This window comes from Cryphonectria parasitica (genome assembly GCF_011745365.1).
Source record: "Cryphonectria parasitica EP155 unplaced genomic scaffold M406scaffold_7, whole genome shotgun sequence".
Classification (NCBI taxonomy): domain Eukaryota; kingdom Fungi; phylum Ascomycota; class Sordariomycetes; order Diaporthales; family Cryphonectriaceae; genus Cryphonectria; species Cryphonectria parasitica.
Genome location: NW_024468915.1, coordinates 1,868,806 through 1,896,105, shown reverse-complemented (window position 1 = coordinate 1,896,105; position 27,300 = coordinate 1,868,806). Strand labels below are relative to the sequence as shown.

At 52.4% G+C, this 27,300-nt stretch overlaps 8 protein-coding genes across 8 annotated transcripts; 5 read left to right on the top strand and 3 right to left on the bottom strand.

The window, feature by feature from the left end:
- Positions 1-538: 538 nt before the first annotated feature.
- Positions 539-2,185, bottom strand: M406DRAFT_341802 (uncharacterized protein; the record flags this gene model as incomplete). Its single annotated transcript, XM_040921703.1, has 9 exons — positions 539-678; positions 835-1,097; positions 1,181-1,281; positions 1,379-1,538; positions 1,610-1,632; positions 1,715-1,785; positions 1,846-1,882; positions 1,946-1,971; positions 2,038-2,185. The coding sequence occupies 9 exons, from the start codon at positions 2,183-2,185 to the stop codon at positions 539-541; spliced, it is 969 nt and encodes a 322-aa protein (XP_040773594.1).
- A 2,109-nt stretch (positions 2,186-4,294) lies between these two features.
- On the top strand, positions 4,295-6,176 carry M406DRAFT_347596 (FAD-binding domain-containing protein; the record flags this gene model as incomplete). Its single annotated transcript, XM_040922312.1, has 4 exons — positions 4,295-4,327; positions 4,379-4,581; positions 4,661-5,221; positions 5,297-6,176. The coding sequence occupies 4 exons, from the start codon at positions 4,295-4,297 to the stop codon at positions 6,174-6,176; spliced, it is 1,677 nt and encodes a 558-aa protein (XP_040773593.1).
- A 1,084-nt stretch (positions 6,177-7,260) lies between these two features.
- On the bottom strand, positions 7,261-8,099 carry M406DRAFT_357532 (uncharacterized protein; the record flags this gene model as incomplete). The annotated part of the gene is made up of 3 exons (XM_040923703.1): positions 7,890-8,099; positions 7,759-7,815; positions 7,261-7,684 (listed from the first exon to the last, which is right to left on the bottom strand). Coding segments are annotated over exons 1-3 (663 nt in total), but the record flags the coding sequence as incomplete, so codon positions are not given.
- Positions 8,100-9,664: 1,565 nt separating this feature from the next.
- M406DRAFT_264067 (delta 8-(E)-sphingolipid desaturase) lies at positions 9,665-11,598 on the bottom strand (the record flags this gene model as incomplete). The annotated part of the gene is made up of 3 exons (XM_040917633.1): positions 9,665-10,576; positions 10,674-11,319; positions 11,414-11,598. The coding sequence occupies 3 exons, from the start codon at positions 11,596-11,598 to the stop codon at positions 9,665-9,667; spliced, it is 1,743 nt and encodes a 580-aa protein (XP_040773591.1).
- Positions 11,599-16,220: 4,622 nt separating this feature from the next.
- Positions 16,221-18,332, top strand: M406DRAFT_226469 (uncharacterized protein; the record flags this gene model as incomplete). The annotated part of the gene is made up of 3 exons (XM_040915742.1): positions 16,221-16,568; positions 16,617-17,583; positions 17,659-18,332. Coding segments are annotated over 3 exons (1,989 nt in total), but the record flags the coding sequence as incomplete, so codon positions are not given.
- Positions 18,333-18,415: 83 nt separating this feature from the next.
- Positions 18,416-19,180, top strand: M406DRAFT_357531 (uncharacterized protein). Its single transcript, XM_040923702.1, has one exon. The coding sequence runs from the start codon at positions 18,435-18,437 to the stop codon at positions 18,786-18,788; it is 354 nt and encodes a 117-aa protein (XP_040773589.1). The 5' UTR covers positions 18,416-18,434; the 3' UTR covers positions 18,789-19,180.
- A 243-nt stretch (positions 19,181-19,423) lies between these two features.
- M406DRAFT_294348 (GroES-like protein) lies at positions 19,424-20,786 on the top strand (the record flags this gene model as incomplete). Its single annotated transcript, XM_040919131.1, has 2 exons — positions 19,424-19,557; positions 19,660-20,786. The coding sequence occupies 2 exons, from the start codon at positions 19,424-19,426 to the stop codon at positions 20,612-20,614; spliced, it is 1,089 nt and encodes a 362-aa protein (XP_040773588.1). The 3' UTR covers positions 20,615-20,786.
- A 1,567-nt stretch (positions 20,787-22,353) lies between these two features.
- M406DRAFT_72595 (uncharacterized protein) lies at positions 22,354-25,176 on the top strand (the record flags this gene model as incomplete). The annotated part of the gene is made up of 6 exons (XM_040925553.1): positions 22,354-22,609; positions 22,736-22,943; positions 23,288-23,417; positions 23,519-23,597; positions 23,675-24,061; positions 24,155-25,176. The coding sequence occupies 6 exons, from the start codon at positions 22,354-22,356 to the stop codon at positions 25,174-25,176; spliced, it is 2,082 nt and encodes a 693-aa protein (XP_040773587.1).
- Between the last annotated feature and the right edge of the window lie 2,124 nt (positions 25,177-27,300).

Here is a 27,300-nt window from a genome sequence, read left to right as displayed (position 1 = left end):
ATTCTCACAAGACAAAGGAGACGTAATAATTGGATAGCCACTGCTCGCATATTAACAAATGGAGGTGGGTTATTGTGGCGTGCTGTCCATGATGGATGCTCTTCGGAGGAAGTCTGCCACTCGTAAGACGAAAGTCTGTTTTGATATATTGGATGACTACGCTGGGGCTGGAGGTTATTCACTGTGCAATGCCAACTGTGTGCCGGTAGTATCCTGTACTCTCTTACCCAAGACCTGGGCAAATGCCTTGGAGCTGAATTACACTACGCTGAGCACCACGAGCTTGTATGTTGCGTTGGTGCCCATGGGGCCTTGTAGTCACATGTATGCTGGTCCTTGTTTAGATATATAATAGGTAAGTAGAACATTATAGGATTCAAAGCTTGCTTGTCTGCTCTTTAATTATTATTCATCAGGCGGCGAAGACGCTTGATGCTCTTCTTTGATGATCAGAACCCAACAAGAACCCGATGTCTTCCCCAAAAACCTAAGGCCTCTCCAGACGTTTATGTATCATTATTAGTTAATATAGCATGGCTCACAGCGTATTCTCATCCATTGGCACGCTCTGCTCGCTTGTCCGCCCCTGCGATGAGCTCACAAGCACATCTGTCCGCTTCATGATGCCACCCTGCGATGGGTCATAGATGCGCTCAGTACTATCGTCGTCATGAATACCTGTAATCACAACATTCCTGTCGACCGCCGAACCATGGCCTCTGAGCCCCCTGTGGAACGAGTTGAGCTCATGTGCCAACGGCCTGTTTCCCCCTCCTCTTCTTCCTCCTTCCGACCCTGACCTGCCGCCAGACGCTCCCTCTCCAGAGTATTCACCGACTCGGGACTTCTCTGAAAAGTACCGAACCAGCGGCGCCAGCGTGGGGATGCTCGCCGTGACGATGCCCAGGTTACTCTCGACGATGGACCAGACGATGGGGTTGGCCGAGTCGAGGAGGTTAACGAGCTGGCTGAGGTAGCTGAACCGGACGATCTGCACGGCGGAAATGAACACGCCAAGGGTGAAGAGACAGCAGAGGACGACCTTCTTGCGGGTTCGGATTTTGGTTCGGAGGAGCGTAGGAAATGGTAGCAGCATGCTGTTTTGGTAATCATATCAGTGAATATGGTCTCTGGATCCATACACTTGGGCATCTGGAAATCGAAACGGTCCACAACATACATGAGGAAGTCGAAAGTAATCGTCAGGGCAGAGAAGCCAGTGTAGAAGGGGAGGCCAAGACAATGGCCCCAGGTGATGTTGGCATCCCAAAATTTGGCAATCTGGCAACGTATTAATGTCTCTTTCTTTCTTTATTCTTCTTTTCTCTTTTCATTTGTGCCACTCATGACCTAAGAGCCCACCGATTCAACTACTCACAGGACTACATCCGAAGAGAAAGCAACACAGGAATGCTATATGCGCCAAAGTGACAGCAATGGCCATCCCGATGGTGGCGAATCTCCACACTCCACGGGGTATAAATCGTAGGTAGGACAGCAAGAGGCTGAATTTGAAGCCAAAGAGGCAACAGACGTAACTAGAATATGCCTTGATCAGCGCCAAGCACTATGATGATGTGCTTGAAAGTTCGAAAGATCATTGTCGTACAGTGGTGAGCCGATGTATTCTATCTAGTAATTGAAGTTAATATATAATTATCGGAGGATCTCTCCGACCGAGGTTCTCCATCTCGCCGGTTGATGGAATACTTACTAATAAAAAAGTCTTCATGTCCTGGATAGGCATATCATCGATATGATTGACTCCGAGTCCCCATCTCGTTTCTGGCACGCGGTCAACATTTTCAGATATTAGTATGCACAAAAGAGAGCAATAGCACTCACGGATAATTGTGCATATCGAGTAGCCACAGATTCCGAACTGTTTGGCTGGTATGTTAGACAAACCATGGTTTCCTTGCAGATACCTAGAAGGAGCCCTTACCCAGCCAAAGATTATAGCCCAGTCGTCTAAAGGAGGAACACAAGAATCAGCTAAGCTATGTTTGAACGGGAAAGGAATATGAAATAGGTTACCTAGCCCCATAGCGTGTATCAAGTGCGCCCTGACATATATTCGCATGCAAACAATGATGAGGGAGAAGCCCGTGAATGTCGTGGCAATGGCAACAATTTGAGGACCCCATGTCGACGTGTCACCAGGGGCGTTGAAAACCCAGCCCATGCTGTGTATCGCAGATCGGTAGTGGGGAAGAAGAGTGCGAGTTGAAAGTAAAGCGAAAAGTTAGTTACGAGGCATAGAATCTCGAGAAAGAAAGCCAACGCCGCAAATTCTTATTATGGACACAAAATAACAGTGATTTGAGTCGCAAGAGAGGAAAAGAAAACTTGGAAATAATGTCTAGAGCACTGACCGAGGTATACTGTCAGGATCTTTCTGTATCTGTCCTGACCACCATGAAGTGAAATATCACAACACAACGTAATCACACCATAATCTCAAGCTTACGCCCCTCCTCCTCCCTCCCCCAAAAGAAATACAGACACATTTGTTTCCTTCTGTGCGCAATCACATTGTATTAAATTTGGTCCTTGCAGAGCGAGGAGAGGTCGTATCTGATGTCACGCTTTCCAAAGCTCCCTGGTCCATATGGGCAATGCCAGGCCAGCTCTCTCAACGTAGCATTTGTCGATCCTCGACTTCTAACCCTTCCAGTATGAACTGTCAAATCAATGGTGGACAGAGACGCTGGGGCTTGAATTCTGGGAGGGTTGTCTTGCAAAGGTAATACAAAGGCGTTTATATGATACAAATAACACATGGGCCCTTGCGAGCTTTTATGTTATAAGGCGTTTGTGGCGCTCATATAAAGAATAAGGGGGATCTCCAGTGCGCCGTGGATAACACGGCATCTGGACAGACCCGTGAATCATTAATGGCTGCACACGGGGTCTTTTACCGATCGGAAAGATGAGATTGCTCACTGTGCGCGAACTGTGGATCATATCTGCTCAAGTAAACAAAATTCCTCTATGCAGCTCCCATCCTGCATAATCAAGCAAGTATCTTGCACTCATTTTCTCCTCGATATGCCTCAGAAGATTTCTCTGAGCACAGGTCGTCCGAATATGTACATCGGGAGAGCAAATGAGTTTGCGCTGAAGTCGATCTGGCACAGGAGATACAGTCGATGACATGCCATCCATCGATGCCTCTCAGATGTGACGCTTGCGCTTCCACATGCATCAATTTCTTCGTGCTAATGTATCTCAAACCCCGATACGCAACCATGACCTGACTACGATTCCGATATTAGACCCCACGTACCAGGGAAAAAAAAAGCAAAGTACACATGTACTAGACCCCCAAGACCATCAGTCACTCAGCAGAGATCTGCAAGTGACTTCAAAGGTTCAAGTCAGGAAGATCAGCTGAGCTGCGTTCTCACAGTCTGGCTCATGAGGATCTTGCTGGTCGGGATTTGCTTTTTCTTTCTTGTTCACAGCGAGAGACCGAAAAAGGGTTTCATTGATATGCCGTGGTCCCCACCAATGTCAGCATCTCTTCCGAAAAGACTGGCTTTCGAGTGCCGCAGGCCAAGCCGATTACGTCAACTTTCGGGAAGAATTGTAAGAAGGGACTCAGAAGAGGTAGTTATTCGCGAATCGCGAGTGCGACGAAAGCGACATGACTGCTGGGGTGCGGATTTACCTGTCATTAAATCATTTTTTCCCCTTGCGCAAGACGAAAACTTGCTGCGCGGAGAAAAATCATTCCGGTTGACCCGTGAGACGTGCCATTCTGAGGGCTGTTGATGATAGTTGGAGGAGAGAGGGTAACGGATGCGTTGCCGTTTGGATATTGACGGCAAGTGTTGTAATTACTTGAATCAAGTAGATTGTCAAGTCATTAGGAATTTATCATCTCCGTTTGCTGTAGCACAGCTTAAATAATGTGCAGGAATATTAAGTGTGCTTCGGAGGATTCAACGGCTTCTGTTACCTGGTTCCCCGGCTCAGCTGCTGTTCTCATAAAGTCTAGCCCTTGACTTCCACATTCAAGATTGATTGCAGGCATAGATTATGTCGGTTGATTGAGCTGTCGACTGAAAGCAGGCTGGGTTTAACGCGGTTACAGAACGCCACCCAAGTGATACATACATTTTGTCTCGCCACTTCATTTCATTTGTTCTCGAACCAGACCACATTGACCACGTCAAACTTCAACTTTACTTCTTCCAAAAGGGTGGTGACACCAACGCCTTAGCCTGTAGATTGAAAGCCTATCGGATCCCGTCCCCCACCACAGCAGAACGAAGATCCGAGAATCAATATGGGGTGGCTCGTTACTTTGGTTTCAATGCTGGTGAGCGGCTCAGCTGCCTCGGCGTTTTCCGGCGGGCAGACACCTATACAGTTGCGAGGCGGTTTCAATGCCATCTGCAAATGCTACCCAGGAGACAGCTGCTGGCCTTCTGAAACCCAATGGTCGTCTCTCAATTCCACAGTCGGCGGTCGGCTGGTGGCCACGATTCCGCTTGGCTCGCCTTGTCATGATCCTTACTATGACGAGGAGGAATGCGCATATCTCCAGAGCCAATGGCTCTTACCGGGTATTCAGTACGTGGAATGAATAGATAGGCTGCTGGAAAGAAGATATCGTTGGCGCTGACGTGTTGACTTCGTGTACACCGCGCAGCATGAACTCGAGTTCCTCAGTCATGGCACCGTTCTTTGCCAACCAGAGCTGTGATCCTTGGACTCCTCGCGAGCGTCCTTGCGAGCTTGGAAACTATGTTCGCTACGCCGTCAATGCCACTGGCCCTGATGACATTATTGCTGCAATCAAATTTGCCCGGGATCAGAACATTCGCTTCATTATCAGGAACACCGGCCATGACTACCTTGGCCGCTCCACTGGTGCCGGGTCGCTGGCTGTTTGGACACATTATCTAAAGGACATTACGCCTCTCCAGTGGAACGACACAGACTTCACAGGTACTGCGCTCAAGTTGGGTGCTGGCGTCCAGGGATTCGAGCTTGTCGAAGCCGCAGCAGCTCTTGGTCGCGTGGGAGTCACAGGAGAGTGTCCAACTGTGGGAATTGTTGGTGGTTATACCCAAGGCGGTGGCCACTCAGCACTCAGCACCAAATTTGGGCTGGGAGCCGACCAGACTCTCGCGTTCGAAGTAGTTACCGCCTCAGGAGAGTTGGTCACCGCCTCGAAGACGAATAATACCGACCTCTACTGGGCTCTGAGGTTAGTCGACCCATCTGTTCATTCACTTGTACCTTGTTGATTGTATTGCACCTTGCTCATTCGCACACGTTGCAGTGGAGGAGGCCCAGGTAACTACGGAGTTGTCGTATCCATGACAGTCAAGACATATCCGGGTGCCGTGACCAGTGGACTAAACTTGATCGTCGAAAAGACGGCCAACGGCAATTCCAGCCAAAGCATCTACAACGGCATTGATGCATTCCATAATGCCATACCAGGCCTTGTAGACTTTGGAGCCATGGTGATTTATTACTTCGCGGCTGACTACGTGGAGATCTCAGCCTTGACTGCGTTCAACGCGACGCAAGATGAGCTGGAGACGGCCATGGTGCCACTGCTCACCAGTCTCGACAGCCTGAACCTGACATACAGCGTCAACTACACCGAATTTGCAACCTATGTAGAGCATTTTATTCATTACTGGGGACCGCTCCCCGACGGCGTGATCGAGATTGGAACTGCCCAATACGGGGGCCGCCTCATCTCTCGCTCCCAAATTACCACCAGCAAGTTCTCTGCTGCTTCTCGGGCTCTGGCCGAGGACGGTGCCACCTTAATCGGTGTCGGCACCAACGTCGCCCCCTTTGGTGGGGATAATGCCGTGCTTCCTGCTTGGCGGGAAGCCATTGTGTCGGCCGCCATTCAGGTGCCTTTCAGCTTCACAGACCCCTGGAAGGACGTGTTTGCGGAGCAAGACCTCATCACTTACACGATCGACCCGACTATTGAAAAAGCCACTCCAGGATCGGGCGCCTATATGAATGAGGCCGATTTCAGACAGCCTGACTGGAAGCAAGATTTCTTCGGGGCGAACTACGACAAGCTGCTTTCGATCAAGCAGAAGTGGGATCCGGAAGGCCTGTTCTATTGTGATGTGGCAGTGGGAAGTGATGCTTGGACGGTTGCTGAAGATGGAAGGATGTGTAAATCGTGATGCGCAAGGTGTATCTATGCGACAGCTAAAAGGAGTGACCACTCCCAGCTGACTGGAAACGGCTGTGGCCTAATATATAGCTGCGTAACGGTCGGACTCACAGTATCACTTTTATGCACAGCGATACCATGTTCGAAAGCGAGATTTGGCTACATTTACTGGACTCAAAACGTATGTGGAATTGGGAGTATTGTGAGACTCCAAAGCAGGTCAAAAGAGAAATTAAGGGGTTTCATTACGTATTGCAGTTGAGAGAGCTAATCTGGGGGGGGGGGGGGTATTAAATCCAGGCCGCTTGAAAATAATTAATGCAAACGCAGACTCGGGAAGCGACCGATCTATGGTATGCGTATAATGACTGCCTCGCGTATTTTTGAGCAAGACGGACCTCCCTGACAAATTCATTGATTATTGTAGACCACAAACCGTTCACAAGTGTCAAATCGGTGGTGTTCGTCCCGGCAACGACGAACTTTTCGACTCCCATTGCAATGCAGATTCTCCTCCACAGCTACTCCCCATCCAGTCTTCCCTCTGCCTCGAACTTGTGAGCTCAGGCTGATGCCCAGCTTCAAGATCAATCGTTCCACTGAAACTCGGGTCTCTTCCTGTGCTGTGCTCCCCACTGTTGGTTTCGATGGCCTGAATGTTGGTGATGTGCTGGCTCACTCCTTCCAACGTGGTTTTTGTTGTCCCTTCTTTGTCCCCAGCTGAACTTATCTTGTTTGAAGGGCGATCTTGCAAGGAGATGCCCCTGCCCGAACGGCGGTCCTCAGAAGCACTGCTCGCGCCAATAAGGCGTGGGAATGCGTGCTTGATAAATGGTTTCAGCGTTGCTGCACACCCTCCGATGATGGAAAGGTTGATCTCAAGACAGCACCACATGATGGTCGTGATAATGTTGTCTAATGGACAGGATGATATCGTCAGTCTCCGTTATAGTAGAGTAAAGGGGAGGAGAGGAGGGATATTTTGGGAAAACCTACAGGTAAGATCAAGGTCTGTGAGCAATGTATACAGATTCCACAGCCGAATAACAGAAACGAAACACACGAGCCCTCCGACAGACAGGGCGAGAGAGGCTGCGACCTTCCGTCTCCAGGGCATCCGGAGCGTGAAGAGTTTGGGGATTGGTATGGCCACGGTCATCAGGTCAGACGTGATGTTGAGGCCCGCGTTGGCGAAATAAAAGGCCGGAGAGTTGATGCAGCGGACATGGTCGGTGGCCTTCATGATCCACGCTCCAGTCACGGGGTTGCACGAGAAGAGCGTGGTGGCCGCGGCGGCAAAGCTGAAGCCGGCCGTGTAGACGAGGACGGCCCAGATGATTCTCTGGATGCCAGTCGTGGTGAAGATGCGCAGGTAGAGTAACAAGATGGAACACTTTGCACAGCCCATAGCGACGAAATAGGCCACAGACACTAGGATGTCCCTTATTACCAAGTCTGGATTGAGATCCGGCTCCAGCGGAACGTTCCAGAGATGTTTTCCTAGGCCATAATTGAGCACTGATGGTGGGCGCGGTCATTGTAAGCCACCATCCAATATTGCTTTCATAATTCGTGGACCGGGAGGGCCTTACTGAGCAAAGCTTCTATGTTTAGGAAAGTCCCAAAGCAGAAGGCCACCAACATCACATCTGTGAGGAAAGAGAATAATCAGCATCATTCGGCCATGATGGAATCCACCACCTGGGCACGTAAACACACATACAGTCGTCGATGGCAACCCGTCTAGTGATCCTGGCTCGTGTATACAGTCGAATCACCATGGCCACGCCAGCGAGGGGCAGAAAAGTACAGACAATAGCAATCAGGCTCGTTGAATGACCCGGGGCCTCAGGATCACGCGAGACCCCGGGTGGCGGTGCCATCGCATACACGATATTGTCGGTCATCGTTTTCCAGAGCCAACTTGAATGCTTCTCAACATGATCTTGAGGGGAAGAAAGAAACAAAATGGATGATGCATTGCCCGTCAGTGGAGCAGGAACCTTAGAAGGTTCCGTAGCAACTCAGCAAGTCCCCAAAAAGATATTAGCCACGGGTACAGCAAGCATTAGACGACGATCGCCAAGGTTGGTGTGTTCATATGCTCATCAATTTTCGATCGACCTCTGGCATACTATTTCTCTCGTCATTCTTGACGCTTGCGGATGAAATCAACTAATTCAACGGACCACCGTCCTTCCGCGGCGGGCTTTTCCCTCATCGTCGAACACAGCCAAGCACTTGAAGATAATTGGAGGAGTTGATTAGCTACAACAACTACAAGGCAGAAGGCTTAGATCAAGAAGGTCAGCCTGCTGCAACAGGTATCGAACGCAAGACTAGATCCGGCCATGCCGACAAAAGTGCAGATTAGCGTTGTGAGGGCGGAAAGGTATTGCTCCACACGACGGCACATGGAAAGATACTTTGCTCTCCCATTCGCCCGCTTTGATTAGGGGCATCATCAGTATTTTCTGCAGCGCGGCTGAGCTTTCGCAGTTGACGGCGGAACGTGCCAAGATACCCCGGAATGGAATTCGGCCGTACTGTAAACGTAAAAAGGACCCATGACCTGTTCATCCATGTCAATGCCACACCATTGTTCATTGGAGTCAAATATCTGGCATCGTGGCCATCGAATAACAGATAAATCAGAGATACTTCAACACCCAATCACAATTTGTTTCTGTACAGTACTATCTGGCTCTGCCTACTCACTGCTTTGCATTCACCTGGTCTTCATTATTGCCTGCCTGATATTATTCTCGACCGAGTGGTTCTTGAAAACCAAGCCTCCTAATTAGCCCAAAATGCCTGGCTCACCGTGTCGCGAGAAACGAACACTGCTCATACAAGACACCGAAACTATACTGCCAGCGTACGTCTTGCACAGGAAAGGGTGAAGAGATGAAGGAAGAGGGGAAAAAAAGGAAGAAGAGACAGATGATGGGTTGACCATTACGAGTTTCACGGGATCTTCGCAGCAGAGTGAAAACGGCGAAGCATAATTATAAGGACAGCCAAGCAGCAGACAAGACAGAGCCGACGTTTCCAGAGTGTTCATCATCGACTAGTTAGGAGCACTGATACGGTTGTTCTCTTTGTCCTCGCCAACCTCAGATGTACGGATCTCTCTCGATTCGACATAAGAGTGTTTTTGCTGAGCAACTTGGACAAAGGAGGCCGAACGCTAAAAAAACCGACTTGATTATCGACGGCACTGATCATAGTGGCACGATAATCCCTTGGGCTCTCGGCTCTCGGGTGTTTAAGAATTGCACGCATATCATAGTAGAAAGTAAGTAGCAAGTGTACAATATGAAGAAGACGAGAAAAACTTAAAGCACAGAATGGGTATCTTGTTGCAGTTTGACTAAGTGATTTTTTTTTACAGCCAATACCCTCCTGGGCAACGCCAAATTTCTTTACCCTCCTTTTTTCCCCCAATTGTTTCTTTTGATACTAACTGAACCAGATCCCGTCCAAAACCTCTTATGATTACTCTATTTCGTAGTGTCCGGTCTCCGCCATGTGTGCCGAACACTGCACCAACGTATCCACCATTCTTCCAACCTCCTGCAGACGCGTCAACATGACCTTGTTCCCGTCCACGAAGCCGAAGCACTGGTACTGAATCTCCGTCCGGGCGCAAAAGTCGCGCACGAGGGCCTGGCATTTGCGCAGGTTATGGCGCGGCACGCGAGGGAAGAGGTGGTGCACGGCCTGGAACTGGAGCCCGCCGTGCACAAAGTCCAGCCAGGCGGGGCAGTCGACGTCCATGGTGGTGCGCAGCTGGCGCTGGGGGAACGACTCGGTGGGGCCCAGGTCGGAGTGCGGCATGCCCCAGTGGGACAAGGTGATCTGGACATGGAGCACCATGGTGACGGCGTGCGAGACGAGGACGAAGACGATGCGGGTCGGCCAGTCGGGCAGCGTGCGCCAGACCAGGCCATAGCCGAAGATGGCCCAGAAGCAGCCCATGAAGACAATCTCGAGGTACCGTGTCCACCAGGCGGAGCCGAGCTGGGAGGCGCGCGGGGAGAGGAGGTGCGTCCATGAGAGGAAGTAGAGGTTGAAGCGGGCGACGGCCATGATGGGGTAGTAGGTGTACTTTTGGTAGGGCACGAGCGTGTCTGCCACCTTGTCCCACACGAACTGGAACTTGTAGAACGAGCTGAAGATGGACTTGAAGTAGGTGGGCGATGTGGCGAACAGGGGAACGTTCTGATTATCCGGATCATGCTCGGGCATGTTTGTCACCAGGTGGTGAACATTGTGAGAGCTCTTCCACCACCCGATCGACAGGCCATTGCAGAAATCTCCAACAAAGGCTCCTATGAGCGTGTCGGTGATGAAGTCGCCTGTGATGCCACGATGGCCAGCATCGTGAGCGACAAACATGATTTGTTGCTGCGTTGGGAGGAAGTGTATGTGTTAGCTGGGTCTTTGTCCGATAGCAATGACAACCACAACAAGAAGGACAGTATCGAGGGATTCAAGTACGTACCCAAAACAGGCCTAAGCAGACCGCTGATGGAATGTACCACTCGATGTGAAGAAAGTACAGACAACCACCCAACAACATGGCATAGCGAATGGCCTCCTTGCCGTACTCAGAGTAGTTGCACTTGTACATCCCCTGCTCTTTTATGAGCTTATGCAGGGCGCGGTATTCTCCGCGGATGGCATCCTGGGTCTCCTGGTCCAGCGAAGGGTAGCTCCTAATACCATCCGCGATTTCCTTCTGCTCCATGGCGGCCGTGTATGCCTCGCGAGAAAGTCTCTCCGTGGGCAGGGGGCTTGCTACGTCCGAGTCCACCACGACCTTGCTGGGCGAAGTGACATTGTTGTTGGACCTGAGACGACATGTCGATGATGGCAATACGTGGCCCTTGTCGACCTTTTCGGGCTCATCTTCGTCGGAGCTCAAGTGGTCACGCTGGACGCTGAACAGGGACGAGACCTCGGTGCTGTCCTCCTCCGTGGTCGAGTCCGTAAGAACAAGGTCACCATACACCTCGGTGTCGTCACCCGCCTCGCCGAGCCTGCGGTGAGCACCTCCTTGAATGGGCGGCACGAGATTCGTCCAAGGCAGCTGGACCCGTCCGATGCGGAAAGCTTTCATGAGGCGCAGGGTCTTGTCAAAATGATACCTGTAGCATGTTAGTCATTTCGTACTGTCCAGATGAGTGCGAGAAAGACGGATCGTCAAGCTCGCAAAAGGGAAGTATAAGGAAAAAGACCTACGCATTGATCTCGTCTGTGGCGTCCTTGCCGACGACATGATGGATGGCTAGGTGGCCTCCAGGGTGTTTGTCGAGCCACTTGTCAAGATTGAGGGCGAGACCATCATAGATGACGATGAGATGGCCATCAGCGACGAGGTCCTCGACCTCGCGAGCTGAGAGCAGACGGTCCCGTCCTAGACTCATATTATATTGCCGTGTGAGAGTGAGTACAACTTGAGGTGACAAAAGCAAGCTAAGTGTCGTGATGGACAGATTTTTGTTCTGTGGCACCCAAAACAAAAAGGGAGCAGAAACAGAAATAAATAATGCACAAAATGATAACCTGTCGATAAAGGCTTACCAAAAGTGTAAGAGAAAAAAAAAAAACACGAGCGAGGAAGTTTGAAATGTTTGCTGAGGTACAGAAGGTGACACAGAGCAGGTAGAGTGTGAATGGCGGTAGGGCCCAGCTAAGGCCAGAACAGGAAGTCGATTGCAGCAGACAGAGACAAACAAATGAATGAGTGACTGGCAGTGACAAAACTTATGGGACTTTACACAGCCGCCGCAGTGAAGGAGAAGAGAAAAGGACGGTAGAGAAGGTAGGGTGTAGAGACGATGGTAGTGGCAAGTGACAGAAGGATAAATAAGTACTTTATTCGATACGAATCGGGTAGTTGGAACACGTGCTTGTTTTGCGCGGATACGCTCTGCTCCCTCCTCCCTTCCTCAACATAATTCTAATAATGGAAGGGGGCCCCGGGAACCCTGACTGTCGGACCCTGAAGATCAAGGAGCGTGCGAGCTTGTTTGTACTACAGTTCTACAGGGGCAGGGGCATTAATCTTGCTTTGGTGTCCCGTTATAATCTCAACATCCACAGCTGATCTTGGTGGTGGCTCGCACTTGAGGCTCCCGTTCGAAGCGGCCCCTGCAACAACCTTGGCGGTGGCGGTATGTGACGCAGTTCCTCCCCCCCTTTTTTTCTCTCCTATTTTTTTCAGCGACAGAAAGTGAATTCAAGTGTGTCCCGACCCCCAAAAAGCAGAGAGAGACATCCAATGGGAAAATAATATTTAATGCTCTTGCTCTTCCCCTGAGCTATTGAGCAAGTCTTGGGTTGGGAGGGGGGGGGGGTTCCAAGGCCATTGCTCTCTCGGCACATACTTGAGTTTTTCCTTTTCTGTACAAATATGCCTATCTTACGACCGAAAGAAAATGAGAGACAAAGGACACGGAACATGAAATTACGTGGCAGAGAGTGGCGCACCGCACGCCATAGGGAGTTCCCAAGACTCGGTGCCGTAACAAGTTTTTTTTTCGTCCTGCCCTTCCTTTTCTTCTTTTTTTACCCGTGGCTAGCGTAAAGATTAAGATCCAAGATAGACATGACGATGAACGAAATATCAAACTAGTAGGTCATAAGGATTATGACAAGACGCCCGTGGGGTCTAGACTCGAACTGTGGCTGAGAGGCTACGTATTGCGGCGGTTAAATCCATGTGGGGTTAGACCCCGGCAGGGGTTGGACCCTGATACCCCACGTGGACCTGCCCATCATGGACGAGCTAAGTAAGCGAAAGGTCACCAAATCCAAGCTGCATAGCACTATAGTTATACTGCAGACCAAGGGGAGAATCCAAGAGGAAGAAAAACAGACAGGCTGAAGAAAATAGCCTTCGTAGTGTACATCGTATGTTCGTACCATGTGAAACAGCCTTCGACAAAGGCTTGGAAGGGACCGAGGCTTGGAGAGATGGTAAGCTTTACTACATATGTACCAAGTCATGGTTCTCAGAGGCGGGGCGGGTGGAGCTTGACCCATCTCCCCTTCCAAACCTACCATGGTAAATCTCCTTTCTCGTCAGGGCAGACTAAACACGTCTTCCTAGCTCTCTTTATCTCTATCTCAGCCGTGTCGAGGGCGTCAGGCTAGGCTTCTCAAAGTCGCTAGGCTCCTCCGAGAGATCATGGAGGGGATTTTAATTCCTAGCAAACAGGTGGGTTCTCGAGGAGTTGTCGTGACGATCTCTCTGGGTCTTTTTAAGACGAAACAGAATCCCCACGGCAAATCTGAGCCGACAATCTGAATCAATGAATCTGCTCAAGAGCTGGGGTCCAGCCACAGCCACGTAAGGCGACAGCATCATCCTAAGTACGGACAGGTGGCAACCGCGGGGACATCCGTGTCAGAACTCAGTACAAACCTACGGTGTAGTTGTACAGTACAGACGAGGACTAGATCCGCTTTGGACGTTGAAACTAGCGTGTCCTTGTTTAATGTCGTGCAATGGGGCCTCAACCAATGTCCGTCGTGCTTCTCCAATGAGCTGCCTTTGTGCTCTTACTGGTTGACCTGTCCATTATCCCTCGGCGGAAAGAATCACATACATACAGCCCAATGAGGTTGGTAGCCCAACCAGGGAGCTGAACCCCGACCTGGTGTCGCTGCCTGCAATGACCCCCGGTGTGGTTATCTCGGCTGCCCCTTTACTACATCAAATGCCATTTCTGGCATGCCTCAAAGCCGTGGTACCCGAAACGATAGGCCATGGGCGGATGGGCCAGTAATAACCCCCTGGGTCATTTTCACCATGTACCTGATCAGTGGTAGTATGAGTGTGCGAATTCTCACACCCTCGAGAGGATGAAGCCCATCAGGAGGCGTCGTGAGCGTGAGCAGAAGGCCCTCAAGCCTCTGTGGCAGGGGCCCACGATTGTCCACGCAGCTGACTCCAGCAATGCGTACCACATAACGATAATAATCAAAAAGAGGTTTAAATAGAACCCCCCCCCCCCCCCCCCAAGAACGGCCGGTAGGGCCACCAACGAGGATACGCGATTTCAGGGGCTTGTGGTGTTATGCGCACCCTGTGGTTGAACCGCCTCTGCTCATACAAGCACGGCTCGCTTGCTCGCAGCGCATCTCACTGGCAGATCCGTGACTGGACTCATCGAAAAGGAGGTTCAATCTATTCAAGTCGCGCTGACCCACAGCGTTGAGTTCATGTCAAGGGCGGTGAAGACATCCGAAGGGCTTGTGATGTGATAGATTGTGGCCTTGATGTGCGCCGCCTGGATATGCCGGCAGGCGGACCCTGTAACTGGGACCTCAGCAAAAGTAGTGTATGACCATTTCATCTCGTAAAGGTCACTGTTGAGAGGAGCTGGCTCCATGAGGATCATCTGTGTCTGCGCCACAACTATTGCTGACGACGCAGCTGCTCCTCAAGCCCTGAGTTGATTGAGATTCGACGTAATGGGATTCGGAAAGTCGTATCGACTCTGCCGGTATGGAAAAGAAAGAAAGAAAAAAAAAAATAGAAGAAAAGAAGAAACAAACAACAATCCACGTCGGCAACGCTCTCCAGGTAGCTTGACACACCATCCAAGAGTGGAGGTGGTCCACGTATGGCAGACGGGGAGAACAAGACCTTGCGCCCAGGCCAGTGATGCATCACATCAACAGAAAATTCATGGTCCTCAAAACTCGCCGTATACTTAAGTGTAGGCAGCCTGCCCAGTTGAGCATGCAACACACGACGCGGTCTGTTCATCAAGAGACGCGTTGTTGTATTGCCCCCCCCCCCCCCGCCCTGCGGGCCTTGTCCTCCCAACAAACCCGACAGCTACCAGTGAAGGTTACTGAGAAAGACTCAGGTGCCGAGGTACACTCATGTTGGTGATGTTGGAGAGGTGGTGAGGATGGTGCCATCGCGATGGCGTTGCACGATGGGACAGGAAAGAAAGGCTGCGGACAGGGGGAGGTTGGTCGAGACGAGATGAGAGATTGAGAGATGGTCTTATACGGCCGGAAGGAAGATTGTCAGACCAGGGCTCGTTTGTCTTGTACTTACCTATTACGGTAGTACGTAGTATGTAATCATGTAATCCAGGAAGGAGGTGGTTGGCACAGCTGATTGTGACTGTGCCGCCTGTGCCCGACTGAATGAGGGGGGCTAGGGTAAGGGTTCCGAGAGGCTGGTGCTAGGCAGGTACTTCCCCAATCGCGTATGGAAAGGGAGCATGGCAGGTATTGAAGTATGGATCAAGCCATCGTGGGGGGCTGACAGCCTGGACGTGGGGAATGGCAGCATAAAGGCAGATCGGTGACCGGGCTCCTCATCGCCGTGTGCTGGTCGGTTTCTCTCCTCCACAAGCGCCGTCCTCCGACGCTTGATTGACCTGCGAGTCGAGTCGTGACCTTCGATTTTCTCACGAGACCCAGCGAGCTACCATACCGGCGCGGTCAACGGGTATCCGCCCACCGCCTCCGTCGAGTATTGGATCTTCTTGATGAGCTGGTGATCCCGGCCCAGAGGTCCTTGCGACCCGAGATGACCTTGGCCATGGACTCATCTGCCTTAGATCCCCGCCTGCGCAGCAATTCCGCCAGCCATCATCAACACTTGCAACAACGACAACACCAGCTCGACGGCTCCTCTTCCTCCTCGTCCATCTCCGTCGCGCCGCTCTCTTCAGCCTCCAACTCTGCCAGGCGACCCTCCAGCTCCACAGCACGCGCGGGCGAGAACAATGGACCCGGCTCCGCACACAGCCTTGGCGGCAGCGCCGGCGCCTCTGGGAACGTGAACGGCGCCAGCAACGCCCTCTACGCAGCCGCCGCCGCCGCAGCAGCAGCCGCAGCATCATCATCGACGCCCAGCAGCGCCTCGTCACCCGATGTCTCGCGAACAGCCCAGGGCCTGGCACAGACGACCTCGTTTCCCAACAACCCACACCATGACCTCCACACCCCGCCCTCTGCGACGATCGACCCCAACGATGATACCCCGGGTGGTGCTGACAACGACGCTGGTGGGGCTGACCCCAAGAAGCCCAGGGCTTGCGAGGCATGTCGTGGCTTGAAGGTCCGCTGCGAACCAGATCCAAACAATCCCGATGGCGCCTGTAAGAGATGTGCCAAGGCTGGCAGGAACTGTATTGTCACCCAGCCCACCCGGAAGCGCCAGAAGAAGACGGATAGCAGGGTTGCCGAGCTCGAGAAGAAGATTGATGCCCTGACGGCCAGCCTGACGGCCACCAAGGCTGCTCAGGCCGGTCAGCCAATCCCGGGCATGCCGGATGGGGCTGGAGGCATCATGTATGGTGGTGGTGGCGGCGGCGGCGGTGGTCCAGCTGGTGGCATGAATGTCGCCAGAGGTTGGAGTACCGTGGGCACCGCCATGTCTAGGGATGCGACGAGCATGGGACGCTCGCAGAATCAATCGCCGTATGCAGATGGGAGCACTATGGCATACCCACCGCCCATGGTTCTGGCCGGTCAGAAACGAAAGTATACAGAGACGAGAGAGCCGGCAGAGGATGCACCGACCCCGTCTGTCGCGCACTCGAACATGGACACAAGAAGTCACGAATACTCTGACATTGTCGACCGTGGTATCATTACCTCGGAGAGGGCGAGCCTGCTCTTCGATCGATACAACTACCAGATGGCACCCCATCTACCAGGCGTGGTCTTCCCCAGGGACATGACCGTAGGCGAGTGCCGGAAGACGAAGCCCATCTTGTTCCTCGCCGTCATGTCCGCGGCTTCATCCGAAACCCCGAATGTGCAACGGGTGATCGTCAAAGAACTCATGCAGGTCTTTGCAGAAAAGATCATGCTCATTGGCGAGAAGAGCATCGAACTCGTGCAGGCCCTCAACATCTCTGTCATCTGGTACTGGCCCCCTGAGCACTTTGAGGAGCTAAAGTTCTACGAGCTCGTGCACATGGCCGCTGTCATGGCTATTGACCTCGGTCTGGGCAAGCGGAGATCTCGACGTGCCAAGCAGGGCCCTCCCAACTGGCGAGACCATCCATTCAGGAAACAGCCTCCTCCCGACCCAACCACCATCGAGGCCAGACGTACTTGGCTCATGTGCTACTTTCTCACGACCAACACTGCCATGGCCCTCCACCGGCCTTTTTTGCTCCGGTGGACCTCGTTCATGGCCGAGTGTTTGGACGTGCTCGAGTCTTCACCTGATGCTGCGCCCACCGACAAATACCTCTGTCATCTTGTGCGTACGCACCAGCTGGCCGAGGAGATTGGTTTTCAGTTCTGCATGGATGACTCTGCTGTTGCTGTGAATCTTTCCGACTACATGACCCAGCATAAGGTCAGGGGTTTTGAACGAGAGCTGGAGAAGCACAGGCAGGAGGTCACTCGAGAGCTCATGCAACGTAAGCAAGAAAAACCATCCACCCACCTCTTTCATCACAAGCACATGTACTGACTGATCCTGCCCTGCCACGAAGCGTCATTGAAGTTCAGCTTTCATACCATCAATCTCTACATGCACGAGCTAGCACTGCAGAACGAGCCTGCCGATGCTTTCAAGGCCCCTTTCGCGGCAGAGACACTCCGCGACAGCCTCATTAGCACCGCAACACTGACACCCGCCTACACCAACGCATTAGCCTCCTGTCTCACAGCGATTGACGGCATTTTTGAAACCTTCTTCTCCATGGATGCCAGCAGCATTCGTTGTTTGCCCGTCTTTAATTTTGTCAGAGTAGCGTACGCGACTGTAGTGCTCATCAGGATCTACTTCGCCGCCTGCGCCCCCAACTCGGAGCTGGGCAAGATCATCGACAAGGACAGCATGAAGGTCGACCAGCACCTGGACACCCTCCTGGAGAAGTTCCGCGAGGTCGGGGCTGATGACAAGTCGCGACCGGCTGCCAAGTTCCTTGTGGTGCTGGTGATGATTCGGTCCTGGTTTCACAAGATCAGCAAAGGCGAGCTCAACCAGTCGGCGCGGATTGCTGATGCCGCGAATGCAGCCGAGGGCACGTCACCATTCGCGACGCCGGACGCAACGCGTGCCGCCTCCGATAAGCGCACGCCCACCAGCGCAACCACCCCTAATTACTCAGCGCAGGCGAGCAATAACCCGCTACAACTCCTCTCCGAGGCGGCCACGACCAACCACGCCGCCGCCGCCGCCGCCGCAGCTGCAGCAGCAGCAGCAGCAGCAACAGCAGCAGCAAACAATGCTCAGGCATCTCACGGCGGTGTTGGGAACGGGAACATGGCCGCCAATGCGTGGTACGGGCAGATGGGCTCGTTCACGCCAGATGGTGGGAACAGCAGTAGCGGCCAAAACAAGCCCAATGGCGATGGCAATATGCCACCACCGCCCAACCCCTACCAGCACGGCCAGATGCCAGGCCATCCCGCACCCTGGGTCGGCTTTGGGCAGGATCTGGACTACAGCAACTTGGGCGACGGCTTTGCGCAAGCGTGGGATACCACGCTGCAAGGACTCAATGATTCCGGCGCCGGCGCGATGCAGGACCTCACCGGCCTCTCGATTATGACAAACGACCCGCTATTCAGTCAGATGATGGGCGACTTCCCTGGCCCAGATATTTTCCAATTTTAGAAGCCCGAGATGTCAGATGACGAACGACATATTTTATGATTTGATGGAACATAGTGGATGCTTTCTTCTTGGTCGAAACGTTCAAACAACAGCAGTGCTAGGATGTATTGCGAAATTGATTTCGAAGGCATTCTGATTTCTCATGCAAATTCTCTCGATTCATTACCAGAATTAGATAGAGAGGAGGGGGGTTTTATCTGTACTGCCGGAAATTTTTCCATCAGCTTTGGAGATATGCGAACAGGTTGTGCCACACGCACGACACGGAATACGATACGAGCGTTACTTGAGCGAGGGTCGGGTGTTGTTGGAGTTGATATCACTATGATCTCATTTTCTTCTTGTTTGAATGTATGTATACCTCTTGCTGCAAATACAACTACATGGCCACGCATGGGAAATGCAACCTATCCTCTCTCTCTCTTCTGGTAAACCCCACCGGACTTTTCAAGCTCATGACGTGATTTGGGTACATCCCTGGGGTTGACCCTCGCCAGGGATTTGTAAGCGAATAACATTAATTGTTCGATTCTCAACCTCATTCCTGCGATGTCACCAACGTTTTTGTAGCAACGCTCTCAATCCACTTAACCCACTTGCCCATCACCCTCCTCTCAGAAGACCAGACTGTCACCATGAAATACGTAAATTATGCCTCTTATCTGCCTGCGCCCCAAGCGGCTCTGGAAGTGGCCACAGCCCCCTTCCCTTCTGTAGACGGCCTGGCAGATGACGAGATTATCATCAAGAACAAAGCGGTTGCGATCAAGTAATTATACACCAACCCCGCCTTTTCTTATCTTTCTTTCCTTGAGAGACAAACACAATTGAGGCTCTCAAAGGCACAAATCCAAGGCTGATCATGCCACAGCCCCGTCGATTGGAAGATCCAGTCCTTCCCTCCTGGTAACAACCGCTTCAACATCAAGTACCCAGCCATTCTCGGCGAGGACGTCGCAGGCGAGGTTCTCTACGTCGGCTCCAGTGTGAGCCAATTCAAAAAGGGCGACCGGGTGCTCGCCTACGCTTTAGGGCTAGGCTCGGGAGATACGGAGAAGAGCGGGTTCCAGCTATATGTCAAGCTCAAGGCCATCGTGGCCTCCAAGATACCGGACAACATAGACTACGAGAGCGCAGTCGTCCTCCCGCTCAGTATCTCCACTGCTGCTGCAGGACTGTACCTTCAAAACACACTCGGCCTGCGAGCACCAGAGCTTCCGTCTTCGTCGTCGTCGTCGTCGTCGTCGCCGCCGCCCGCCAGTAAGACCCAGGAGGCGCTGCTGATCTGGGGCGGCTCCTCGTCCGTCGGGTCCTCGGTCATCCAGCTTGCCGCCGCGGCGGGGTACACGGTGGTCACGACCGCCAGCCCGGCCAACTACAGCTACTGCAAGGGCCTGGGCGCCCAGTACGTGCTCGACTACCACAATCCCGACGTCGTGGCCATCCTGGCCGCCGTGCTGGCCCGGTCGGGCGCGGTGCTCGTGGGCGCGTACGAGGCCATCGGGACGGCGACGACCGTGCGACAGACTGCGGCGGTCGTGGCGGCCCTGGGCGGGGGCCGGGTCGCGGCTGTGGGTGGGGTGCCCGAGGGCGATCTCGGAAAGGACGTGGAGGTTGTGTCGATCTCGAGCGCGCAGATTGTTGCGTCGGAACCGGGCGTGGCTAGGCGCATCTGGGGTGAGTATGTGCCTGCAGCGCTGGAGGCTGGGGTGCTGAAGGCGGCGCCGCAGAGTACGGTCGTGGGAAGGGGGTTGTATTATCTGCAGGGCGCGCTGGATCTGAATAAGAGCGGGGTCAGTGCTGCCAAGGTCGTTGTGTCCTTGTGAAGAGCTTGTGGATGCTGTGTGGATGACCGATGCGTACCAAGCAAATCACTTTGCTGGGAGGGTTGTGTCCAAGACGGTGCTATGCAGATATAAATATCCTCACGTGTACATGTTGTAGTCGGTGCTGAAGCTATTCAGAAATCATTCTGGGCGATATAGAGCAATCTTTGATAACTCAGCCTAGTAAATCACATTGATAGTCTGATTGTGCAAGGGCCAGTAACTCACTTGGCCGTACTTGCCTTGCATGCACTTGATCGCTTCCTGAATAACTCGAGTCAGCCTAGTGTGGCCGAGAGTGGAGCTGGCGGTGCTGATGATGGGGTTGGCGACGGGGTCCTTCCCCCTGCTTCGAATTCCACACATGCTGTGCTGTTGAACTCGCTCGTCGGGCTGGCTTCAGGCAGGCATCGTGGTGTGCACCCACATCTGCGTTGTTCAACAACCTTGCCTGCCAGGAATACAAAGCCCCAGCTATGAGTAGAACACCTTTTGAAAACTGGAGGCCCCGGCGGCTGGGCAGCGAGAGGCTCCTGACGGGCGGTAGCCAGGGCGTCACGGAGCTGGCGGCAGGCTGCGTGCAGGTAGAGACAAATATGGTCTTCCTGCCAGAAGTGGTACCGGACGTCCCTGCAAGCCAGCCAACAGCCAGTCCTGTAGATAGTCTCAAATAGTTCGGCCTCGTGGCTGTTCTGTTCCTTTCTCTTCTTTCCTCAGCGCATTGCAATACGAGCCTTTTCCCCTTCGCATGATAGGAGTGCCTCTACTACTCTGCATATTCTATGGCTAGCCAGGCATCAGCTTCTCGCTGTCGGGCTGCTGCACAGACTCTCGACTATGACTCTCCTTCTCGCGGCTCCTCCACCGATTGCGCCGTGAAGAAAGTACTTGAGAAGTAGGCAAACGATGGCGGCTAAATTATAGGGCCGCTGCCACACTCCCAATCGAGACAGCATGGATTCGAAATAGGAAGTCGCCGAATCTCCAAAGGGCAATTCTGCGCTGAAAACATATCGATTATATAAACCTGGAAATCATGATGGTTTTTGCTCAATGTTTCCACTCATCGGCCGACCCTCTTCGTTCCCAATCTGTTGAAAGTTTGCTCCTTGAAAGACATGCAAAGGTGACAATTGCCATCTTTTGTTAAGAACTTGGCAGAATTGGTATATGATGCCTGAAATGGCTCACGAACGTGTTTTCATCTGCCAAAAGAGCATGTGAGGGTACATAAAAGAGGAGAGTGGTATAATTGCTAGAAATGAGATGAATATGGGTTTGGAGTAGGTTGCAACTTGCCAGTTGGCATTCTCCAACACTCGAGATATGCAACAGTAATGCTAAATAAGTACAAAACACTGGCACACATTTCAGAAGCTGTCAAAGTTCCATACAAGAGTATAGATGAGCAGCTGGGCTAGCATAAAGATTCACAGTAGAGGTACAGCCATAGTTGCTGTCACTTGCTGCAGCTTCAGGGCAGCTGCACTGCAAGGAAACTGTGCAGCATTGTTATCTTTCCAAGATCGAGATACGCGTTTGAGTGTGAAGTAAACATAGGTCTGTCTGTCTTTCAAGGTTGATTTTCAGTTCCAAAGTTCTGCCCACATCGCCAAATCTGATCCACCTAGCCACAAAACTTCCTTACACCACATTCAAGACCATCCTCAGCTGTCTCAGCTGCATTTCTTCCTTGTCTCCATTGTTCGTTTCGTTTTCGTCAAGGCCAATCAATCACCATGGCTCCCAAGTGGTCATACTCGGCCATGTTAAAGGGGGCCAGGCGCCCACCCCAGGCCTCGTCGTCGTCGTCAAAGGCCAACCAAGCAGCAGGTGGTGGCGAGTCGACGACACCCACACCACTGAACCAGCAGGCCCCTTCCCCTCCCCCTGTTGCTGGTGACCTCAAGGCATTCCCGCCTTTGGAGTCGCTGGGTGCTGGTAAGGCCCAGCCTGGTCACAAAGCTGTGACCAAGAAGGGTACAGACACCGAGGGTATGTCGAATGTCGGCCTCCTCCCCCACAAGCAAGGCCCCGCTTAGTATTGTCTGCAATTCTCTGTAAATTGCCACAAGACCGTTGGAACCTTCGCTAACTTTTTCTCTTTCCTAAACAACAAAGACGGCCTTCCAACTTCCTCCGCCGCCGCCGCCGACGACGACAACAACAACAACAACAACAACAACAACAACAAAGAGAAGATGTCGTTCCTTCGCGCTGGAGAGAAGGAGGACCTTCGAGTCTCTCCAAACCTTCCTGAGCCCGCCGCCTTCGAGGCCAATCTGCCTGCTACGCGGGCCAGAGCGGCCTCAGGCGCGCCCTACGCCGCGTAAGTGACCGTCTCATCAAGAGTGGCTGCCCTAGAATACCTCATTTCTTCCCATCTCCATCCTCCATCGTCCTACCCAATACACAAGCAAAGCACAGAAACAAGGAAGACAAGAAACATGAAAAACCTTTCCCTGAGGAGTGCGCGCCTCATGGCAGACTTCCCTCTGGCCAGCTCTTGCTGGCTGCTTTCCCTCATGCCTCGCCATCTTGGGCGTTCACATCTCGTTCAACTCAATTGTCGAATGCCCAATTTGCACCCAGATCGAATTTCCCGACGACTTACGCGTGGTAATGTTTACATGTTTGGGAAATGTTTGCTGACGCGTTGACTTTCTCTCACAGCCTGTGGGACAAGCCAGACGGGGCCGACATCATCATCCGATGCAAGGGCCTGCGCTGGGAGGTGCACCGACACATCCTCGTGGAGAAGTCGGAGTACATGGAAAAGTACCTGCCCCCCGAGGCAGAGGATGTAAGTCGGCTGTCCTCATGATATTTCATGTCTTCATTTCCACTTCCAACAAAGAGCAACCCACGAGAGCCACCCTTCTGATACTGATGCCTCTATTTCAGGGAAAACCCGTCGAGTGGAACCTCGATAACTGGGATGCTGGATCCCTTGGTGCGGTCCTCCACTACATGTACATCGAGGGTAAGTTGTGCAGCATTAGAAGGCCATCATCTTCCTTTTCGGCGCGCAGGCGAGCTGATGAACGATTTCTGTAACAGATTACGAGGGAGGCGACTTCGACCCCAAGAATCCGATGAACACGATGCCCATCGTGCACGCCGTCGCCAACTTCCTGGCTGGAACCTCTTGCCTCTGCCGTCCCATGATGGACCACACCTTGACCCAGATCGACGCGGCCACTGAGGAGCTCCGCAAGGTCGCGCCCATGCTCCGCTACATGAACCTCGACCAGTTCGAGTTCTGCCTCCGTCGTGCCATGCTCATGACGTACAGCGAGCCCGACCAGTGGCGCATCCGTGCCCTGCGCATCGTCATGGGCAAGCTGATGGCCGTCTGCTTCCCGCTGATCCTGCAGAACCCAGGCTGGCGGGGCAAGTACGAGCAGTTCTGGGGAATGATGCGCGTGCGTGTGGTTGCTGATCACAGTAAGTTTCCTTTACTTTCGAATGACCAAACTTTGCGTTGTTCGTCTTTTACAAAGACAATATGCTGATAGAAAACTCTCCCTTTTCCCACAGAGTGGCTTTCCCAGGCAGGCATCTGTCAACGTAATCATGTCATCATGGCTGGTTTCGAGCACATGTCTGTCCTCTGGACCAAGTACCGCGGTGATGGCTGGCAGCCCTCCGACGACCTGATTTTCCCCGAGCGAGAGCTCGAGAACTTGCCTGCCCCACCTCCTCTGTCGCCGCCCCCAACTACCGTTGGCCGCAAGGTGTCCAAAGCTATCCCTATCAAGCGCCCCGATGGTACCATTGCTTCTAGCTCTGGCGCAGCGTCTGGCTCTGGCAGTGCTGGTCGTTCTCGCGGCAAGAAGTACCCCACCGGTCTAGTCGAGCCCACTCCTCAGCCTCCTCGCAAGAAGGGCAAGAATTACCCCACTGGTCTCGTCGAGCCTACACCCCCGTCCTCCAACAAGAAGGGCAAGAACAAGAGAAAGTCCCCCGAGCAGGCTGCTGCAGAAACCAAGGAGAAGGACAAGGCTGATACCCCCTCGACGACCAATGTCTCCAGCCCCTCCACCTCTGCTGGACCTTCTACCATCAAGAAGCAGTCTGCCAGCCTCGAGGGCTCGTTTGGCACAGGTTCAGCAACTTCCAGCGGTCCTGTCGTTCCCGATGCCACCGCGCCCGCCGGCAGCGCTGCCTGGTGGGCCCACATCTCCGACCAGCCGTACCCATTCCTGCCCCCTCCCCCCTTCCGCTCCTTTTCTGTGCCCACCTCTCCGCAGAGCCTCTCACCACGCCCATCCCCAGGCGAGTCGATCTTCCCAGGTGGTGGCATGCTGCCAGACGGATCCTACTTCTTCAAGGAGACCTCCACGGGCGAGCCATCCGACTACGCCAGCTCCGAGGCCACTGGCCCGGGAGAGGGTTCGCGTACCAGAGACCCATCGGTCGCCGCGCCTGCTGAGCATATGACTGATCCTCTGGACTCTCTCGCCAATCGCGTGGCTGCGCTGTCCACCGAGGAGGCCGCAGGCGATACCACTCCGCCAGTCAAGGGAAAGGGCAAGGGCAAGGGAAAAGAGAAAGCTTGAGCTTCTGATCCCGTCATTCGATGCGAACGTTCTCTGGACGCTGATATGGCATTCTGTTGCGTCGGATTTTCCTCTTACTGCTTTTCACCTGTAAACATAATCATGGAACTCTCTCTTAATGACAAGGCAAGGCGTTCTCCTGTTCTGCTGGGAACCGGTCATTGGCACGGCGAATGAGGCGTGGATGCATACTTGCGGTTACCAAAAGAAAACCAAGGGCTCCTGGAACGGAGAGACGCTGATTGAGCATGGAATTTCATACAAAGAATGGAAAAGTAGTCGAGTTTGACGTCATTATTTCTAGTGAGCAATTCATGAACTTTCGTAACCAACATTCTGGGAAGCGTTTATCACCGTATGCTGTGCTGGAAGTCAAACCTTCGACATGCGGAGACCAGACTGCTGTGCAGGATTGACTCGAAAACTAATGCATATCCACAGCGCATACATAACACCTCGCTTTACGTACCTTGCACACAACTCCAGAACACAATCTGCTGGTATAAACCCGACGGAATATCAAGAGTCTTGATAGAGAACTTGTTCTTTGCTGCGCGGAATAGGGACATTGAATAAAGTGGGACTGCTTACTAAATTGTCGACCTTGTCGTCGTGATATGCCCTTTTCAGGCAGGCCTCTTGAAATCAACACTATGTACATCGAAGTCTTCATATTCTTATTGAATATTTCATGCGATTCTCTGAGATATCAGAAGATAGTTTGCCGAATGAATAGTAGTTGTTTGTGATCCAGATGTGGCAAGTAACGCTGTGGTTGCCGGCTTTGACTTGCGTTGAGGTATAGGGCGGACAGCTTGAGGATTAAGACCGACTGGTTTTCAGTACGAGGTATGCGTATCGTATTTATCTTATTTGAATGTTTGAATAATCTGATAACGGAGTGGGCAAATGTATCTTCCCCTGCATAACAAACAGTAATCTACTTGTTTGCATATGAAGCATGGTCAAAGATGGCCAGAGAGGGTACAACTTGCAATAAGTGCTTATTGGGGGCATGCTGGGTGACTGTCATTACAATCTGTATCCACCATAGGCCTTTCAAAAAAGGTGTGTACCTGGAAGAAGCAGATCAAGGAACGCTCTCGCAAGAACTTCATACTCCGCAAGAGTCACCATTTGGTTTGTCGTGGTGCTCCCAACAGAACATGCAATGACAACATAATTAGAATGAACCATTCCTTACTCATGTACAGACGGCAGGGTATATTAGTCTAGGAGACCCGAATCTATAGAGGTATGATCCTGTCATTGTCTGCACGAGCAAAATATGACCAGGCGCTCGAGATGCCTGGACTGATGGGCTGAGTTCGTGAACGGCATGAAATAGACAGAGGCTTTGCAAACTAGGTCTCACTCGAGACACCAAGCACCAGTTCTACCCAGTCCCACACATCTAGGCTCCGCCTGCCGATGACTAGGATTCTCGAGTCACCGTTGGCAACCACTGCAGTGATACGTTACACACGGGCGCTCCGACATGGCTTGATCTTAGGACGTTAACGCCAAGTCCGACGCGGCGTGGACCGGGTTGAGCACCCACGGTGGCGAAAGCGTAGAGGTGACGAACTATCCAAATTCTGCCCACCTTGGGTACAGCTATCTTTGCGGAAAGGGGAGGAGGGGGGCCGGTGGGTGGTGTCATGCACTTGGTCTGAGCCTCGATCGATTATGCTGTCGTAGGATTTCATCAACAAAAATAAAAAATTTCTGGCCTGCAGACATATTCGTCACGGACAGATAGCATTGCAGTTCTGAGTACAATTCGAGTAGTTCTACATCGATCTCAATTGGTCTCTTCAACGGCTGTGGACTTGTATTTACTACTGCTCAGCAACTTGCGCCGAAGCAAAGCTATGGCAGCTGAATCTCTGCGCACCCGGACAACTAGGCAATCTCAGCATCGACTATCGTATCGATTCAACCGTCTCAGTTGGGTTCATTTGGAAAAGACAATATTTCAAGATTACAGGGTTTTATATATTTACGAGAGAATATTTGGCCCTAGTCCAGCACCTAGTGTGCAGATATTGCTTTTGCGATATGAGAGGCAGCATAAACTATTCTATCTCATGAGTAGTGAATCGTCCCTAACGAGCTCTGGTA